General features: G+C 39.4%; 1 protein-coding gene across 3 annotated transcripts; it reads right to left on the bottom strand.

The window, feature by feature from the left end:
• Positions 1-583: 583 nt before the first annotated feature.
• Positions 584-18,868, bottom strand: LOC131250907 (2-alkenal reductase (NADP(+)-dependent)-like). Of its 3 annotated transcripts, none has more exons than XM_058251305.1 (5): positions 18,384-18,868; positions 4,685-4,862; positions 3,467-3,633; positions 1,657-1,739; positions 584-1,162 (listed from the first exon to the last, which is right to left on the bottom strand). In XM_058251305.1, exons 1-5 carry the CDS (start codon positions 18,609-18,611, stop codon positions 784-786), a joined length of 1,035 nt encoding a protein of 344 aa, XP_058107288.1. In that variant the 5' UTR covers positions 18,612-18,868; the 3' UTR covers positions 584-783. The 3 variants fall into 3 exon arrangements, with proteins under 3 accessions (XP_058107288.1, XP_058107289.1, XP_058107290.1); XM_058251306.1 differs by lacking the exon at positions 18,384-18,868 and adding an exon at positions 14,087-14,200; XM_058251307.1 differs by having other exon boundaries at positions 962-1,121; positions 18,384-18,866.
• Between the last annotated feature and the right edge of the window lie 914 nt (positions 18,869-19,782).

The raw sequence follows: 19,782 nt of genomic DNA, 5'->3' as shown, positions 1-19,782 counted from the left end.
ACAATTAGATGTATAAACACATGTTGATTTTAGGGATAAAAAATCAGGTTGACATGTGATTAAGGTGGACCATACAACTGAAGGAATTATTTGTAAGAGAGATGTCCACCCTTTATTTTGATAGGACCTATGATGTAGGACGAGGCACACGTACATTCCTAGCATGGATGGACAAAGGAAATTAGGCCAAACGAAAGCAGAAGTAAACAGTTAGATTCCGTCCAGTTCTACGTTGGGCATGACATAGTTAGGCCCCAAGCATGTCATTGGAAGAAATTCAATGAAAGAAGTTTGGAAGTGGACCTCACATGTGATAGAACCTAAGTCCAAGGCAAGATTGAATTTCATGCCCAGTCAATGGTCCAATTAAAACATCTCGGCCCACAAAGATGGTTCTAAACATGAACCAATTTGCCATAATTCTTTTCTTCTTCTTTTTGTCCTTTCGATTTATAGAAGAAAGCATGATCTATGGCATAGACCTAGCCCGGTGTTTAGCCGGTGCAGGCAGGTTGACTCGAAGACTCAACCCAACTCAACATTTAAGAATTCTAAATTTTTTAAAATTCAAGATAGGAGTAGATATTAGGTAATACCTATAATATTTTCCATGATATTTTCGCAATCCAGGGTGGTGATACATAGTGACACACTGATACATAAAACATTGTTCCAAATAGGCCAACTTAAAAGTACCATGCATGTGTAAAATCTAATCATGGACTATTCTATGACTAATTTAAGTTCATTTTTATATACTTTCTACTTCAATGTGCCTTAGAATCACTCATGGGAAACTACAACTACCTGTTTACCAACATTGCGTCCTGTGAAGAGTCCTACTAAGGCTGCCGGAGCACTCTCGAGACCTTCGACAGTGTCTTCTACATAAACAATCTTCCCTTCTTTGATATATTGTCGAGTTACCTCTAGAAATTTAGGATATGATGAGTAGTAGTCGAACACCTCGAACCCTTTCATCTGGATGCGCTTTGCGTTGAGGTAGAATAAGTTGTGGATGCCTTCAGGTTTCTCAAGGTTGTACTGAGAGATCATACCACACACCGCAACGCGACCATGGAGCCTCATGTTCGCTAGTACTGCATCAAGCATCGAGCCGCCTACATTCTCAAAATAGATGTCGATGCCCTCGGGAAAATACCTGACAATAGATTCCAAACATTTCTACAAACTAGGAAACAGAACATGTGGGGTCAGTAAGCATGACCCAGATGCCATTTTTCTTTGTTTTGAAAATAGAAATTGCCACCCAAACAGTGCAGAGCTTTGCTAAAGCCCACATTCACATTCAGATGCCTCTTGATCAGGGGCAACTGGGCTATGTATCTGTTTGAGTAGATGATCTATCTGAATAATCAGGTTATCCAATCAACAGGTGGACATCACACAAGTAGAATGTTGGATTTTGGTTGGTTTTTCTAAAGCATCTTCAACCAGTGTTGCCTGCCTCTCAGGTGGGCCAACCTGATTAATGGGTCACGTCATTTACATTGCATGACCAAGCCAATGTGGTTGGTGTGTGTGTGTTTAGCCATGTGTAGGGGCTTGTGGATGAACAAACAACGATGTTCTTGAAGGAAACCAAATCGATGGTGTTTGAGATTCTTATATGCTAACACTAACAGAGATACTTACCTTTTTAAAGCCACGTTCAAGTCAGGTTCTTCCTTATAGTTGAAAGCATTGTCAAACCCAAACTTACTCTTCAATAACTCAACCTGAGCCCACAAAATGATATTAGAAAATATTTTCTAGGTAAAAGTGATAACAGAAACTCTTCACTTTCAAGAAGTTTGCACCTTAGGACTGCACGTCAACTGATGTAGAGTGGGTCGTGGACACTTTCATGGTCAAGATGGACCTGAGAAGGCCCGATCGGAAGCAGAAGCGATGAGGACTCTTAGAACCTTAAAACAGTCATATCTCGTAAACTGGAATGAGTTTTTCGACGTATCATATATGATTTTGGGGTAGAAGAAGCTACTTTAGCCAAACAACCCCACTATGCCGGGTTGCCCAAGCTGGATTTGCGAGATTCCATCAGATTGATGGTCAAAAGCCCATCGTATTTCCATTTTTACAATAAAAAGTAAGTTTTAATTCGATCATAACTCTTGATCCTTTGAGTTATATGAGTCATGCCCAACATGAAAAGGGCTTAGAAAAATTAGGAGAATAACGTGGTTAGGCCAAATTGGGCACTTACTATTTTTGGCCGAAAACTATGAAGTCTAGTAGCAATCATGAACATTTATAAATAGTAAGTTTACCATTTATAGTAAGTCACATTTTTAGGGATTTTGAGATGGAGTTTGAGTCTAAAACTTCTTCCTAAGTTTGAGTTCACTATTTAAAGGATTGTAATTTCTTTTTTTTTATCATCAATCAATTTATTTCGAATTATTAGAAATTATTTTTATTTTTCATCCCTTGAGGATTCGAGGAATCTCTGTGAGGAGTCCAGAGAAGTCCATGGATTCGGAGTAGTTATTCCCGAGGAAGATGGTGATAGACCTCATCATGTCCTTTCCTGCATCACCAACATATCTATATAACTAGGAACTGCTAGATATCCATCTTGACCGTTGGTATGATGGGCCCCAATGTGGATGAACCATGATTTGAGAACCTCCTCAATAAAACAACCCAACCAATCAAATTTTGGCCTCAACATAATGTTTGAGAAGAAGAATACAGCAACAGTCCACATGCAACTGAAAAAAAAAAAAAAAAAAACTATGATTGGTACTAGGAGCTTCCAATCTGGGAGATATTTGACACATGGTCCATCCATGGATTGTTGCAACCATAGTTGAAATGCCCAAAACTCGACTCGAAGACTCAAAAAAGTCTTAAATCAACTCAACTCAATATTATAATATGTAGTTCAAGAATTGAAGTAATGTGAATAAATCTTTAAAATGATAATGTATAAAATTATCTAAAAAATACAACTTTTCTTGGGGAATGCTGGTAACATGCTACACTTGCAAAGCACTGATGCAGGTTTGGTTCTCGTTGTCTTAATCACCAAAAGCCCCTGACTGGGTTGTTGTCTTGGTTCGAGTCTCACCGAGTCATTTCGAGTCGGCTGAGTTATCGAGCTGATCCTATGAGTTGTTGAGTTTTCAGTGAGTCAAGCTAGTGAAAAGTTTCTTAGAGACCCGCTCGAAACCTCGTTGAGTCAAGTTGATTCGGCAAAGTTTTGAGTTGAGTTGTTGAGTTACAAAAACATGCTTGCAAGAGATCAATTGTCTGGATCACTGAACCAAGGGCCTACTCTTAGAAACTGAAAACCCCAGAAAGTTGTGCAAAGCCACTAGTTCAGGATCATATAATAGTTGTTTTAACTAGATCTGATGCTTCTATGAACTAATATGTTGTGTTGTTCTATATCTTTCACTTAACAATGTCAAAATGACACTTATCATCGCTAGCGACTAACCTTTTCACTAGAACCAGCACTTCCAACAACATAGCAGCCCATCAACTTTGCAAATTGTCCGACTAGCTGACCCACGGCACCAGAAGCTGCTGACACAAAGACATATTCGCCTTTCTTAGGAGTGCAGACCTCATAAAATCCAGCATAAGCTGTAAGACCTGGCATACCTGTAGATCAAGCAATGTAGTTAGATGAGGTGTTAGACATTTCCATAAATGGAAATGAGAATGCTAATCCATGATCTAAAATGAATGTGGTTGTCACACAAATTGGCTAAAGTGGATTGATTGAACTCCATCTAATGGTTAAACCGAGACACTTTATAGTTTTACTTGTGGGGCCTTTGGATTTAGTGCCTTACACAAATGGTTCTGGTAGCTAAAAGCAGCATATCAATTGGACTATAGCTTAGTGTTTACCAATTCAACATAAGAAGGGGCATAAAATTTTTATTTTAAAAGAAAAAATACATGTAAGTTGCCTTTCAATTGAGGGCATTTATGTCCTTTCACTTTTTTATTGGCATTGACTCATGCTTCCTTGTGTGTCGCCCACATAGACATGTAGTGTTCAGGGAGCGTGTGTAACAAAGGCTATGTGGGGCCCTACCATGATGATAGTGGCATCCACTCTGTACATTTATTGTGTTGCTTCATGTGAAGACATGGGCCTAAAGCTGAGGCAAATCTGAAAATTGAGTGGGCAACAACACTACAAAGTGGAGATGTCCTTTCATGAAATTATTGGTAAGATCCTTGGGCTTAACTACATATGTCAACATGCTTCCATTCTATTCATAAGGCAGGTCCATCATTGAAGGGCCATAGCCCAAACTTGCTCTAACTGGACACATCCTAAATAAAATGATGGTTCATAAATGGGCAGCTAGAAAAATATAACAATGTTCTCACTTCTAACAAGCGAAATGTCCTTTAATCAAACAAGTAGTATGGCTCCAGTGGGAATGATCTTCATGCTAATGGCCAATTGACAATAGAGCCTGGATGAACAATATGAAATTGTAAAATGACATATGAGTAGAACGTGTTAACAAATGCAGAGGTAGGTTGTAGACACCTCTGCTCTTGTATATATGTATATTCTCTTCTTGGTCTTTCTCTTCTATCTTGTGCCGAATTATTTTAAAGAAACCCAGGGTTTCTTTGTGCTCTTGATTTTTATTTTTTGTTAAAAAACCAATAAGGAAAAACAACTTACCAAGAATACCAGTATAATAAGAAAGAGGTACATCAGTGTATTTAATTTTAAACAAGGTCTCGGGCTCTGATATAAGAGTGAACTCTTCCCATCCAGTTATCCCCCAAATCAAGTCGCCTTCCTTGAAGTCTGGATGTCCTGAGTTTAAAACTTTAGCCACTCCAAAGCCAGTAATGGGCTGCACAATAATGATAAATTAATAAATGCAAGTTCAAGACTTAAAAATAGGAAGAAAAAGGTTTAAAAACTCGAATTTTAATTAGGTTTGTCCAAGTTGGCATGAAATAGTGCCAGTAGTCAATGAGTTCTTTTAGCTTCAAAAAAGTTCATGCTATAGTAACATAGAAAAGAAAGAAAAATGATTTACCAACTTCATTTCTCATACTTGGCCTTATTTTTAAACATTACAATAAGCTTGGGTGTTACTAGATCTGTCATCTTTGCAAGAAAGCGATTAACACATAGAACTCTTTCTATATAAAGAAAAGCAAAGCACCCAATTTTTTTTTTTTTTATTAGGATATAGATTAGCTTTTCTATAAAATATTGGATGGTTGTTTTTATTGAACTTTGTGTATCTTTTTATTCGATAGAAATGATCCAATGCAACTCTCATGCACAATAACATTGTTCAACACAAATGTACTACACAAGTGGATGGTTATCTTGGTGGCTTTGCTTGGGTTGCAAGTTCATTATGATCATCTCTATTAAGGGATTTTTTTAATGACTCTATATTTTGTGTCGACTATATGAAATGCATTTACAGATTCTTGCCTGGACCCTAGAGATTAAGGCGATGTTTAGATGAACACCAAATCATATACTGCCCATGTTTTTTTTTAAAAAAATTTTTTTTTTTTTAATAAAGAAAATTATTTTTTGTTACAGAAGCGACTTTTAAACATGCTAGATTTGGACAGGCCCACCGACAAAAGGTTGTAGGCCCGCCTATCTTAAAATCGAAGCAAACAAATTAGCCTTCCCTTAAGCTACCCAACCCCACTTTATCCAAGAACAAGAGCCCCCGAATGATGGGGGGGGAAGCTCCCCCGATGATCAAAATTGCCGATGCACCTGACCGTCACTCCCCCATCTAGCCAGACCATCTGCGACGGAGTTAGCCTCCCTATGGGTGTGGGAGATGCGAACCTCCATTCTACTCATGAGAGACTCAATCCTGACCCGCCAATACCACATAGACCACGAACAAGGAGATTTCTTAGAGAGGACTGTCACCACTGAGTTAGAGTCAGTCGCCACCACCACCTTGGTGAAGCCGAATCCCGCACACAGAGAGAGACCATCAAGGACTTCCCTGATCTCTGCCCATGTATTGGAGCTGAAGCCGTACGTAGCGGAAAAAGCAAACGGAAATTCACCTGAGCTATTTCTACCCCCTCCCCCCAGCCCGGTTCCCTATCATTGATCCATCTACGTTTATCTTAACCCAGTCATGTTGTGGTATGGCCCACTTGACCATGTGAACTTTCCTCATATTGGGCGTTGGCCCTTCAATCCCCAAAGCTCTGAGTGCTTTTGACTTGGACGGCTTCATTCCCTTAGGAAGAGGCAGGGAGAGGACTGATTAGGCTGATCCGGCAGTGGACATTGGAGATCACCCTAATGGGTCATGCAATGTTGGGCTACCTATATTGTATCCTCTTGGTCAATCACTTGGGGCATGAAGTGGTTGAATATTTGGGAAGTTTAATATGTTGGTTTCACATATAGCATTATCCTATACTTGCACAATTCTTGACACGTGGCACATTGAGGCACTCGATGATTGATAATGGCACATGTGAGTGCTTGAACATGGATGTTCCTGCATCTAGAATATATAGCACATGTAATGCATATGCACAAAACATTATATTCCAGCATGCACCAAATGAGACTTTTAAAATGTGTAGTCTATCTAACCATTTTAGCAGAGTAGAAATTATCATTAACGGTTTTATTGGCTGTACATGTCCTTATTTTCTTCTTTCTTGTGCAAAAGGGTGTTAAATTGCGCATATGTTGTCCATGCACCATAGCATGTGATACATGGCTCTATCTGCATCTAAACAGCCCTGAGGATCATCTCAATTATAGTTCTTGGGTCACCAAGTGCGAACGTATAAATAAGAATTTGGGTGCGTGACAGATTCCACAAGAAAGTGAACGGCAAGTGAGTGATTGATGTATGGTGTGAGTTGAATCTGTAAGGAGTCAGCATTAGATGCAGGGGACAGAATCATATCAGGGTCGGGTCGACCTTGGGATTTGCATATTCTCTTTAGGTCATCAGTTTGTACATGAGAGCCCGTGGTTGCATGATTCATACCATAAATTAATGGGTTCAACAGTGGATGCAACAGGCCCCAAAGATCTCCTTCAATGGGACAATCCTGACCCTTTGATAGGTGACCAATTGATAGATAGTTAATAAAAGAATATAGCTGATGCAAGAATTTGAAATAAATTCATTAATGATATCTATATATAAACTAAATTATAATCCTTTAAATAATGAGCTCAAACCTCGGACGAAGTTTTAGACTGAAACTCCAACTCAAACACCCTAAAAAGTGACTTACTATAAATAGTAAACTTGCTATTTATAGACGGTCACCATTCCTACTAGACTTCATGGTTTTTGGCCAAAAATAGTAAGTGTTCAATTTGGCTTAACCACATTATTCTCATATTTTTTTTTTTCTAAATCCTTTTAATGTTGGGCACGACTTCTACAACTCAAAGGATTAACAATTATACTCAAACTAAAACTTACTATTTATAGTAAATACAAATATAAATTGGACTTTCAACTATTGATCTGATGGAAACTAGCAAATCCGACATGGGTAACCCAGGAGTTGGTTGGCTAAAGTAGCTTCTCCTATCCCAAAATCATATATGATATGTCGAAAAACTCATCATAGGTGCAAGATAAGACTGTTTTAAGGTTCTGACGGTCCAGATCATTTCCACCTCCGATTGGGCTTTCTCTGGTCCATCTTTTCCATGAAAGTGTCTGCAACCCGCTCTAAATCAATAGCATGCCCCACATTCAACTGAAAATCGGCTAAAGATTGAAAGGCCAGGAGTTTTGCTGCATGGTCCATCAACGGCTATGCCTATCAGATCAATGCCATGGATCATTAAAAAAATGGTCCACCAACTCAAACTGAAAACCCAAGAGTCCATGCTTAATTAGGGTAGAGGATTATGGAATTCCTTTTCTTACAAAGTTCTACGCTTCTTTTTAGATATATACAGGTCCAGCCTTTCTGTTGCCTTAAGAAACAAAATGGTCTGTCCTTCAATCTAAAACCATGAATGTAGAATGCATATACCAGATCTAAACCATATGCAATCCTGGCCATTTTCTCATTATGTTTGTAAGCCTCCGAGAAGATGGCTGGCATTATAAATTGGATCCTTAATATCCATGGGTGGTTTCCATTGAAATCGGCACTTCTTGTTATCAGAGGATATAGGAACATCCCTCTCCCATTTCTTCTGGAAGAATGGTATCATCATTGGGTCTGGAACTTGGGTCGGGTCAGCTAGAACCCAGGTCAGGTTAGTTGTTAAAAAGGATATCTTAAATCTGAAAAGTTCTGAAAAAAAGTTCGACTAGTCGAAGCAAGTTCGACTTGAAGTCAAGCAACAATGTTTCTGAAATTTTCGGGGTCTTCGACTAGTCGAGGGACAGGCTCGACCAGTCGAAGGTTACATAAATGGTGCGCGGATTCTGCGCGAACTGCGTAAATTTGAGACGGTTTCAGAGAGGTGCGTAAGTGGAGTTTCCTAAACTATAAATAGAAGTCCCTAGGGTCATTCTAATTTATTCTAAGGCTTTCTAAAGGTATTCTAATTGGGTTTCTAGAAGGGATTCTATGATTGCAAAGAGTGTAGCAAGGGTGAGATTCGAGGTTGTTCGAATCAAGTAAGTCCTCTTTCTTTGTAATTTATGCTTTCAGAGTGGATTTCTGTCACTTTGTGCCGTGGTTTTTTCCCGAAAGGGTTTTCCACGTTAAGTCTTTGTGTTTTCTTATGATTGCTTGGTGCTCTTAGATTGCTATCCTAGATCCATATCTGTGTGATTCCGTAGACCAAATCCCAACAAGTGGTATCAAAGCAATCATTGGGGCACATATTTGAATCTGAGAAATAAGCAATATTGGTAAGCACTAGGTATGATATTGAGAAGTACTTAGAGAAAAATAACTTTTAATTATGGAAGATCAAGATGATCAGTTCTTTAATCAAGCAAGGCGAAGATGGTGTTCTTGAGGAGAGAAAGTTTATTATGGCTGATAATGATTGAAATACTCTTAATAAGAAGACTTTATCCTCGATCTGTTTATGTCTCACGGATGAGGTTCTCTACAATGTCATGAGGGAGAAAACTGCGGCTAAGTTATGGGCGAAGTTAGAGGATACGAAAAAATCCTCTGAAAATTGCCTACACTTGAAGCGTCATTGGTATAACTTCAGGATGGTAGAGGGTAGAGATTTAGAGGCTCACATCAGCAACTTTAATAAATTGGTTTGCAAATTGCTAAATATGTAAGAAGTGATGAAAGATGAGGAACAAACATGTATGTTGTTGAATTCTCTTCCGGCATCGTATGAGTCATTTAAGGACACAATGTGCACCACAAATAAAACCTTGAGTGTCGACACCATTATTTCAACCCTTCAAGGAAAGGCCATGAGAAAGCTAAACGGCGACATGGGGATATCTTCTGATGCACTGTTTACGAGGGGCATGAATTCTGAACAAGGTACAGGATCTTCAAGCTCTAGATCCAAATCCAAGGGAAATGGCAAAAGGAAAGGTAAAGTGTTGGAACTGTGGGATGGAAGGACGCATGAAGAAAGATTATGAAAATCTTAAATCGAAAAGAGAAGAATCTGAAGCTTCATACGGGGAGGCCAATGCTGCCACGTTAGATGGATTGATTGAATGTGATGGTGATGTCTTGTTTGTATCTACAATTAGACACTCATACGATGATCATAAGGGCGAGTGGAATCTAGACAAAGGGGCATCCTTTCACATAACTCCTCATCAGAATTGGTTCACCAGTTACAGGGAGTGCGATGGTGGATAGGTGTTTATGGGCAATGACATTGCTTGTACTGTTGTGGTTGTTAGTACAGTGCGCATCAAGATGTTTAATGGGGCGGAGCGTACCTTAACTGATGTCAGGCACGTTCCTTATTTGATGAAGAATCTCTCTTGGTGTACTTGAGGCAATGGGCCGCAAGTTCACAGGTATTGATGGTGCTCTTAAAGTATCTAAGGGGGCATGGGTAATTATGAAAGCACAATGACTCCGTAATTTTTACAGGTTGATTAGGAGCACTTCAACAGGTGGAGCTGCAGTGGCTGTACCGGATTCCACCTCTGCACGTGTGTGGCATGCTGGGCATGGCCACATGAGCAGGCAGGGCATGAAGACTGAGACGCGCAGACAGAGATACGGGGCAGGTGGAGCAGCCACCTATGAGAAGCATCACACGGCATAATCGCAAGATATCGGCGAGGTACATGAACAACTCAAATATCGCATATGCTCTCGTTATAGACGAGGGGGATCAATCTTCTATTCAGATAGCTCTTGGTGGGCCTGGTGTTGAGAAGTGAAAGGTGACTATGGACGATGTGGACTCATTGTATCAGATCGACACATGAGAGCTGGTGGAGCTTCCAGTGGGTCGGAAAGTGATTGGATGTAGGTGGATCTTCAAGGGGATATAGCATAGATACAGAGCGAGGTTGGCAGCAAAGGGTAATGCTCAGAAAGAAGGGATCGGCTTCTCAGAGATATTCGCACCGGCGATATAGTAGGTGTCTATTAGATTCGTATTGGCGCTGGTTTCCAATGTGATATTGAGCTGAAAAGGATGGATGTGGAGTCTGAACTTCTGCAAAGGAAATTGGAAGAGCAAATCTACATGAAGCAATCAGAGTCGTTCGAAGTTAAAGGGTTGTGAGAAAAAATTTACAGGAGGTCGTTACACGACCTATCGCCTAGGCAGTTGTATAAAATTTGGTTCCTACATGGTGAGTCAGGAATTGAATGTTGATGACATGTACATTGCCAATCATGTCATGTCTGAAATCAACATACTATAGACTCGGTTAAGTGAGACATTCGAGATGAAGGATCAGGGGGCTGCAAAGATGGTTCTTAGCGGTGATATTCATAGAGATTGGAAGAGGCAGTAGGTTTTGGTAATCACAGGTAGAATATCTTGTGTAAGTATTGATCAAGGATATGATGGACCAAGCAAAGCCGGTGAGAGTTCCCTACGCATCTCAATTCAAGGCTTTCCTCAGGACATGTCCCAAAACAGATGAGAAAATGCAGGATATGTCTCTTGAGCCTTATTCGAATGTGGTTAGCAGAGCATGCCATGGTCTGAATTAGTTGGTTATTTCACAAGCAATCGATGTTGCGAGAAAATACCCCGGCTAGCAACATTGGGTGGTAGTGAGATGGTTACTTCGATACATTCGAGATACGAAGGACTACGTCTTATCTTTTAGGAAAACAGGAGCAAATGTGGTTGGGCATATGGATTCAGATCCGATAGACATGCTCACCGAGGTCATTCCTACAGATAAGTTCAAGTTCTATGCGACTTCTCTAGGCTTAGCGATGGTGTAAAAGAAGGACGGAGTGTGCACAAGATGTATTGATGAAGCTATAGTAAAAGGCAGTGATAAGAGAAGAGATTAAAAAGCTACATGTTTGAAGATTGAAGACATGGTGGAGATTGTTGTTAAAAAAGATGTCTTAAATCTGAAAAGTTCTAGAAAAATTTCGACTAGAAGTCCAGTACCAGTGTTTCTGAAATTTCCGAGGCCTTCGACCAGTCGAAGGTTACACAAATGGTGCATGGATTCACACAGACCGCGTAAATTTGAGGCAGTTTCAGAGAGGTGCGTAAGTGAAGTTTCCTAAATTATAAATAAGAGCTCTTAGGGCCATTCTAATGTATTCTAAGGTTTTCTAAAGGTATTCTAAGAGTTTATAGAAAGGGTTCTAGGGTTGCAAAGGGTGTAGCAAGGGTGAGATTCGAGGTTATTCGAATCGGGGAAGTCCTCTCTCTTTGTAATTTATGCTTTCATAGTGGATTTCTGTCGCTTTCTGCAGTGGTTTTTTCCCAAAAGGGTTTTCTACGTTAAATCTTTGTGTTATCTTGTGATTGCTTAGTGCTCTTAGATTGTTATCTTAGATCCATATTTGTGTGATTCTGCAGACCAAATCCCAACAAGGTTGTGGAGGTCCTGTCCTCGAATTTGTTCAAGTTGAGTAATATGGGTCAGGTTTGGTCGGTAGGGAATAATCACATGTATTTGGGTTAGGTTAGTTATGTTGGTTCCCATTGGGTCAAATACAGAGGATTGGGCACCTCTGGTTGCAATTAAGGTCAGGTCAGTTCTATTTTGCAGGTTAACCTGAGCCTAACTTACTCGAGTTGCACCTACGAGGATACATGTATAGTACATGGTCCTAAAATTCAGTTGTTGGACTTGACATTGAGCTGTTTTGGTTCAACTCTATTTCGAGCAGGGTGACCAAGAAACTTGTTGACGAGTTGGACTCGATTTCAACTCGGCAAAACTAGATAGAGTCACTTGTTTAGTTTTTATATATATATATATATATATATAGAATTTTATAATTTTATAAATTATTATCTCATTAATTAGGCATTTACATCCTTATATCATTTTCAAAAAGTTGAATAATAAGATACCCCGTCTATTCGTTATTACCATCCCCGTTCCTTCCGTTATGTTTCTTAATGGATGTTGGGGTTTGGAGATAAGGGGTCGGCAACTTGGTATAGGGATAAATTGTTGTTCAAAGCGTGAATCCCAAATCAACCATAACTTTTGATTTGGGTATCATAAAAGACACGAATGAACTTCCCGATAAGTTACCCCTCATGAGTATTCAAGAGAAATTAAAACTAGTATTGCAAGAATTGAAGACAATCATGCCCAATGAACTTCCCGATAAGTTGCCCCTCATGCAGGATACATAACATCACATTGATATTGTCCTAGGGGCAAGTCTGCCTAAATTACAATATTATCAGACGAGTTTGGAAGAATGTGAGATCATACAGGGACAACAGGAACAACTAATCCATAAAAGTTTAATGCCTGTATTGTGCTAGCTCTGTTTATGTTTAAAAAGTTACATGAGTCTAATGCTAAGTATAAGGAAGAGGTTGATAAACATCAATGCTAAAAGTATTTGAAGTAGGTGATAATGTGCTAGTTCACCTGCGCAAGGGGAAATTTTCAATTGGGACATATAATAAGTAAAGGAATAACAAGATATCAGATATGTTCCAATGCTTAAGAAAATTAGTGACAACACATATATTGTTAATCTTCCTAAGGGTGTAAAGATCTTACGAACTTTCAATATGACATGCTAGTATGAGTATCATGAACTAAGTCCGTTGAATAACTCGAGGACAAGTTCTTTACAAGTAGAGAGAACTAATGTAGGAAGTGATATAGATACATTCCTAACACATGGATGGACCAAAAGAAAGCCAAGTGGAATCGAAAGCAATCCGTTAGATTCGAACCCAATCCTACGTAAGTCATGACATGACTAGGCCCCAAGCACGTCCTGTTCAAAGAAATTCATTATATGATAGACAAAAATTGTCATTCGAAATGCAAACCATAAATCAGCCATAACTTTTAATTTGAGTATCGTAACGGGACACACGACCTATTAATCTCTACTGTACCGAGCCATTTGGGGTTAACCGACCCATTAAGTGGGCCATGTCCATCAAATTCGCGAAAAATCTCATTCTTCCATTTCAAAAATGGAATTTTAGGATAATTTACTATTTTCGGTAATTTTGTTTTCTGTTGTATCTCCTTATTTTTAGAGTTTTAGGATTTCTGTATTTTTATAAATGGCTTGTAATCATAGTAAGACTCTTCCAGTAAGGTTTATCTGGACCTTTTGTTTTAGAAATTAAGCTTTAGATGAATTTTACTAGACTTAGGACTTTTGTTAGAGTTAAAATTTTACTATTTTGAGTAATTTTTTATTAGCATTTTATTTTTCCTTTATTAATGGTGTGATTTTTTATTTTTTTTTTAAAAAAAAAAAACATACACATTATGCTTCTTTTTTTCTTTTTTCTTTTTCTTTTTTCTTTTTTTTTTTTTTGCAAAAGGTGGAACGGGCCACCAACTATATATATTAGATAGACAAAATGTACAACCATTCGAGCATGCGCAGTACTAAAAGAGCAGGTTCAACCTATCGTATATGAAAGACAAGAGAGGAGAGAGGAAGGAAAACTAAGAGAGGGAACTAGGGGCTGAGGAAGGGCAACAAAAGAACGGGCCCAACTGTAACCCCAAAAGGCAAGCAGCAGCAGGGAAAGGGCTCTGGCCGGCAAAACAGCCAAAGAAGTCAGCGGCAGGAAAACATACATATTACACATTATTGAATAATACAATTTTGAATTTTTTTTTTTCCTTTTACTATTGTAGATTTAAGAATAACCTTGTGGATTTAAGGTTTTACATACTCGAGATAGACGATGATCTTCCTCTTCACACCCTTCCCTGCATCAACCTACCATAATAATTATGTGAAATCTACTACAACCACTAGATTCCAAACCAAAATTTAAGCCTAGGGCTCAAGATCAGACCTATTTGTAATTTAAGTGGGCTACATTAAGGGGAAATAATGTAGAGACTAAGCATTGTCCCATATAGTATTTTTAACCATGTGGTCCACCTGAATCATGGATGGGGCTATTTCTATGCCATAGGCTTAATATGGGGTGATACATGTGGCGAGATTAGAGTGGATTTCATATAAACATCAAAGTGAAAATGCACTATGACATCCAAACATCCCATCTCTTCGAGCAGAGCCAATGGCATCTACCACCAATTCATGAGTTACACACACACACACACACACACACACACACACACACACACTACTTTAATATCATTTATTAGTCCAATATAGTTAATAATTTAATTATTATATATTGAGTCAAGTCCAGTCGAGGCTTTAAGTCCACCGACCCAGCTAGATTATCAAGTCCAATCTAAGCCAAACATCCAGCATCGAGTCTGTAAAAGTAGAGCCCCTTGTTCCATGATCCAATCCATTGATTTGATGGGCCCCACCAGGGACATGCTTGCACCATAAATATCTAGAATTATAGCCACCTAATCCTTAGCATTTTTTCCCCGATGACTGCAAACTTGCTCTTTCTTTTTCCTCACGTGCATTGACAGTCCCATTTTTGGATACACCCTCCCCATCATAATAGCATAGGATGGGCCGACAAGCCATAACCTTCTAATATGGGTTAACTTGTAAAAAAAATGGACCGGTACAAATTGTCAAATGTGAAGGGACAAGGTCGTCAAATGTGAAGGGTTTAGGTTGTCATCTATTAAGGGTTAAGGTTGTCAAAATGTTAAGGGTCTAGGTCGTCATCTGTTAAGGGTCGTGCTTGTCAAATGTGAAGGGTCTAAGTTGTCATCAACTAGGGATCAAAGTTGTCAAAACAATATGAAGGATCGAGGTTGTCAAATGTTAAGGATCGAGTTTGTCAACTTTCTCTGTTGTCAACCTTGACCCTTCACGCCGCCTAATCTCGACCCTTCACATTTTGACTATCAAGCTCAACCCTTATTGGGTGATAATCATGACCCTTATTGGATGATAATCATGACCCTTATTGGATAACATTTTAAACTATTACCACTTCTTCACTTCAATCCTCTTTAACACAATGCCAAAACACATCACAACCTAGTCCCTTAAAAAAATAATAATAATAATAATAATAATAAAAAAAAAAACCTCGACAATGCCAATATTTAATGTTTTATTTATCTAAAAAAAGTTACTAACATTGTAATTTACTATGATAGTAAGGACACCAAAGAACTGCTAGATAGACACTAGAGGATGCTGGAGAATGCTGCGATCGTGGTGGACAAAGCTTTAACGAAGATGAGTTTTGGGATGTACGCCAAAGAATGCTAGATAGGTGCAGAAGGAGAGAAATGGAAAAGAGAAACGAAGGACTTCAAAGAATATGAGTTTTTTATGAACGTCGTATAATGATAGATGCATGCCGGATTAGAGAAATGCCGAAGAGAAACGATGGACATACAGTGGCAGTGGGTCCCACTATCTTCAGGTTTTTAAGAAAGAAAAAGGAATCAAGTGTAAAAAATGTAATGTTTGGCCCTTTCTAAGGGTGTTCGTATACTGTCAGTGGGGTCCACCATCACATATGTGTGGAATTCGCTCCATCCATTAACTTCGAAATTTCATAAAGGTCATGATTGGAGTCATGATTAACATTTGCTACATTGAGCACATCACAAGAAAATAGTTCGTATTGAACGGACACCGTTATAAGTTATTAAATTTTGTGGGCCATAAAGAGATCGTGTTAGCAAAAAATTAGCATATTCTCATATAAATAAAGAGCTACAAAGAAAATGAACGAATTTAATCTAGGTTTTAGTAAGCCCAATAACAATTTCATCAACATCACTTCCTGAAGATTTGATAGAAGGAAACTTCTTCAGTCAAAATCCATATCATCGATAATCCAAAGACGAGCAATTTAATTTGAAATTTTTTTAAAACCCGGTCACATGGGGAAGCGGATTGGTTGGTGGTTGACATCACCGAGTTCGGTGGGTCTCATCACAAGGTATGTGTTATATCCAAACCGTCCATCAATTTTGAAAGCAAGTCCTAAGGCTTGAGTTGAAAAATAAGACAAATCCAAAGATCAAGTGGACCACACTGTAAAAAGCATTGGGGGGATTGAACATTTACCATTGAAACCATTTTGGGGGTCATAGAAGTTTTAGATCAATATGATATTTGTCTTTCCTCTTCATCCAGGTCTATGTGACCTTATGAACAAATTGGATGGAAAATAAACGTCATGGCGGGCCTTATGAATGTTTTAAAGGTGAGAATCATCGTCCCCACTTCTATTTGTGGTGTGGTTCACTTGAGATTTGGATATAACTCTTTTTTGGCCTCATGCTCTAAAATGATCTCGAAAAATGGATGAATGGTGTGGATATAATAAATACATCATTGTGGGGCCATGTTACTTTGATCTCCTCTTAGACTGTTAGTACAAATGTATTGGCACGACACGTACCCTCACCAGCCAGGTCGTAGGTATGTGGTACTACCCTCTAAATATTGGAAACGGATGGGCTACTCCCGTGCCCCATTCAATGGCTGGTGGTTGGTGCTCTGTGAGCCCCACCATGATGCATGTGTTTCATATATGCCGTGAGCCCCACCATGATGCATGATGCATGTGTTTCATATTTGCATGTGTTTCATATATGCCCCACCATGATTCATGTGTTTCATATATAAACCATGATGCATGTGTTTCATATATCGACCATGAAAGACATTTTATAAGGAGCCATAAAAGTTTTGGATCAAGTTGCTCTTTATTTTTTTTCCCTTCATCTGGTTCTGAACGACCTAATCAACAGATTGGAAGTCAAATAAACAGTACAGTGGGCCTTAGGAGGATTTTAATGGTGGATATCCAATGACTATTGTTTTCCTGTGGTGTGGTCCAACTGAGATTTATATCCCTCTCATTTTTGGGATTAAGTCTTAAAATGATGTGTAAAAATGGATGAACAGCATGGATGAAACATCTACATTGTCAGGTCCACAGAGAACACCGACCATCAGCCCTGGGTGGCTGGAGGAGTAACCAAATCCGTCTCCGGGAATAATTTAAACTTCGTTACCTTGGCTACTCCCTGCCAACGGACCTGTGGCTGGTGCTCTGTGGGCCCCACAATGATGAATGTGTTTCATCCATGTTGTTCATCCATTTTTCCATATCATTTTAGGGCTTTTCTAAAAAACAAGAGGGATATAAATCTCAGGTGGACCACACCATAAGAAAACAATAGTGATTGGATATCCACAATTAAAATCCTCCTAATGCCCACTGTACTATATATTTGACATCTAATCTTTTGATTAGGTCATACAGACCTAGATGAAGGGAAAAACCAAATATCAGCTTGATCCAAAACTTTTATGGCCCTCAAAAAAAATTTAATGGTCTACGTTCATTCAACACTGTTTCCTATAATAATGTGTTCCACTTGAGACTAGGATATACCTCATTTTTTGTTTCATATCATAAAATGATTTAGAAAAATAGATAGCCGGCATAGATGAATCACATACATCAAGGTGGGGCCCACAGAGCCCCGCCCACCACCCATTGGCTGGTGGCAGGGGAGTGGCCAATCCGAGGCCTTTCGAATTTGACCGTACCACAAGGTTAGTACAGTCAAAATCCCAATCCTTTTCGCTACGAAGAGGGGAACGTGGCACCTGTGTTTGAAATCTCAGCTGTTCATCATGCGGCCCCGTGCCACAAAAAGATCGATCCACAGTTCCCTGAGCATACCCACCAAATTTTAAGCGAATGCCACGATCACGATGGGACCCGATAATGGACGGTCTGGATCTCGCACGTGTGCCAAACATCCCTTATTTCCTCTTCAAGAGGAGAAGATAAGGTCCCTCGAATCTAACAGAAAGAAACCAAAACTAATAATAGTAAAACGATGATAGAAAGAAATTACCGATCCTGGAATGAAAGGAGAAAATCCAATTGCGTAGTCGGTCTTGGCCATCCGTATACGCATGTAGGGATCGCAAGAAAGGTAGAGATTCTTGACGAGGATGGCCTTCGATCCTTCCGGCACCTTCAACCGTATCGTGCCGGTACTCAATACCATATCGGATTCCTTCGGAAATCCCGTTACGAAATCTCCGAAAAGGACCTGCTTGTTACTAACCTCTTCTGCCATTTTTCTTCTCTGTTCCAGAAAATTCGAAGCTCGTAAAATACAGAAGAGTTTACTTCTTTTTATTACTTCTGTTGAAAACACTCGCTTCTTCCACCTTTGCTATATCTTTGTAATGGAAATCCTAGCTTTAATTTCTTCTTTCTTCCGATCAATCTCTTGCCTCTGGTGCGTCCTGACGAAAGCATTAATAATTTCGCGTTGACACGTGTCGCACTACATACCACCTATTCCCTTGAACTTTCTCGAAGCTGATTGAATTTCAGATATCTAATACAGTGGACCATTTAAAAATTAAAGGTTGGAAAAAATTCAAATTAAAGGTTGAATTACAGTTCTTTTAGGCCCTGTTTGGCCGCGTGAAGTGCGGCGGATTACATGGGATGGAATTACGACTATCCGCGCAGTGAATTGTCGCTTATGGTGTACTACTTTATCCCATGCGCCGCCGGGGCCTGTTTGGGTTCTGTGGGATTGCAACCATCCATGGGTTAGCTGATACAGGTTCTTTGGATGCCCCCATGGGATTCAACTGCATGTCGGAGACGGACGCCTCTCCCAGCAACTTTACCCACTGTACGGCTGGTATGTGGGACCCACGGTGAGATTTGTGTTTAATCCGCTCCGTCCATCCATTTTCGTAGATAATTTTATGTGTTCAGCCAAAACTTGTAGCACACCCAAAGTTCAAGTGGACCACAGTATCAATTGAACTTCTGTGTAGAAGTTGTCTTATGGGGTACAGAAGTTTTTGATCTATCTGACATTTGTTTTTTTCCCTTATCTATGTCCTCGAGATCTTACGAAAACGTTGGATGACAAATAAATCTCACAGTGGGTCCTGCGAAGAATTCAACGGTGGGAATCATTATTCCCAATCTTTCCTATGGTAGGGTCCGGTAGAGCTTTTGAAATGCTTCACATTTCAACTCAATGCCTCAAATTAGCTGGAAAAATGGATGGAGGGCATGGATAAGCCATTTTACTTCGCCGTCGGCCCAGTTCAGGAAAGAACATTATACATCAATAACACCTATTAAAATCAACGTCTGTCTGCCCCATGGTCACCGCTAATTTGATATCCAACATATTGATCAGGCCCAAAGGCCAAGATTCACGGAAATCAACTATATGAAGATCAAAAGCTTTTTATGGCCCACCTAAAGAGTTTTAA

This window comes from Magnolia sinica, chromosome 7 (genome assembly GCF_029962835.1).
Source record: "Magnolia sinica isolate HGM2019 chromosome 7, MsV1, whole genome shotgun sequence".
In the NCBI taxonomy this organism is placed as follows: Eukaryota; Viridiplantae; Streptophyta; class Magnoliopsida; order Magnoliales; family Magnoliaceae; genus Magnolia; species Magnolia sinica.
The sequence above is the reverse complement of the archived record's forward strand: the minus strand, read 5'-3'. Positions and strand labels throughout refer to the sequence as shown.

What these genes read in the sequence shown, in the direction of transcription:
- LOC131250907 (XM_058251305.1), bottom strand. Translation starts at nt 18,611, where the DNA reads ATGGCAGAAGAGGTTAGTAACAAGCAGGTCCTTTTCGGAGATTTCGTA. An exon ending in TTATTATACTGGTATTCTTG is followed by an intron (nt 3,634 to 4,684) that starts GTAAGTTGTTTT and finishes CTTGATCTACAG; the next exon opens with GTATGCCAGGTCTTACAGCT. An exon ending in TTGAACGTGGCTTTAAAAAG is followed by an intron (nt 1,163 to 1,656) that starts GTAAGTATCTCT and finishes ATCTATTGTCAG; the next exon opens with GTATTTTCCCGAGGGCATCG.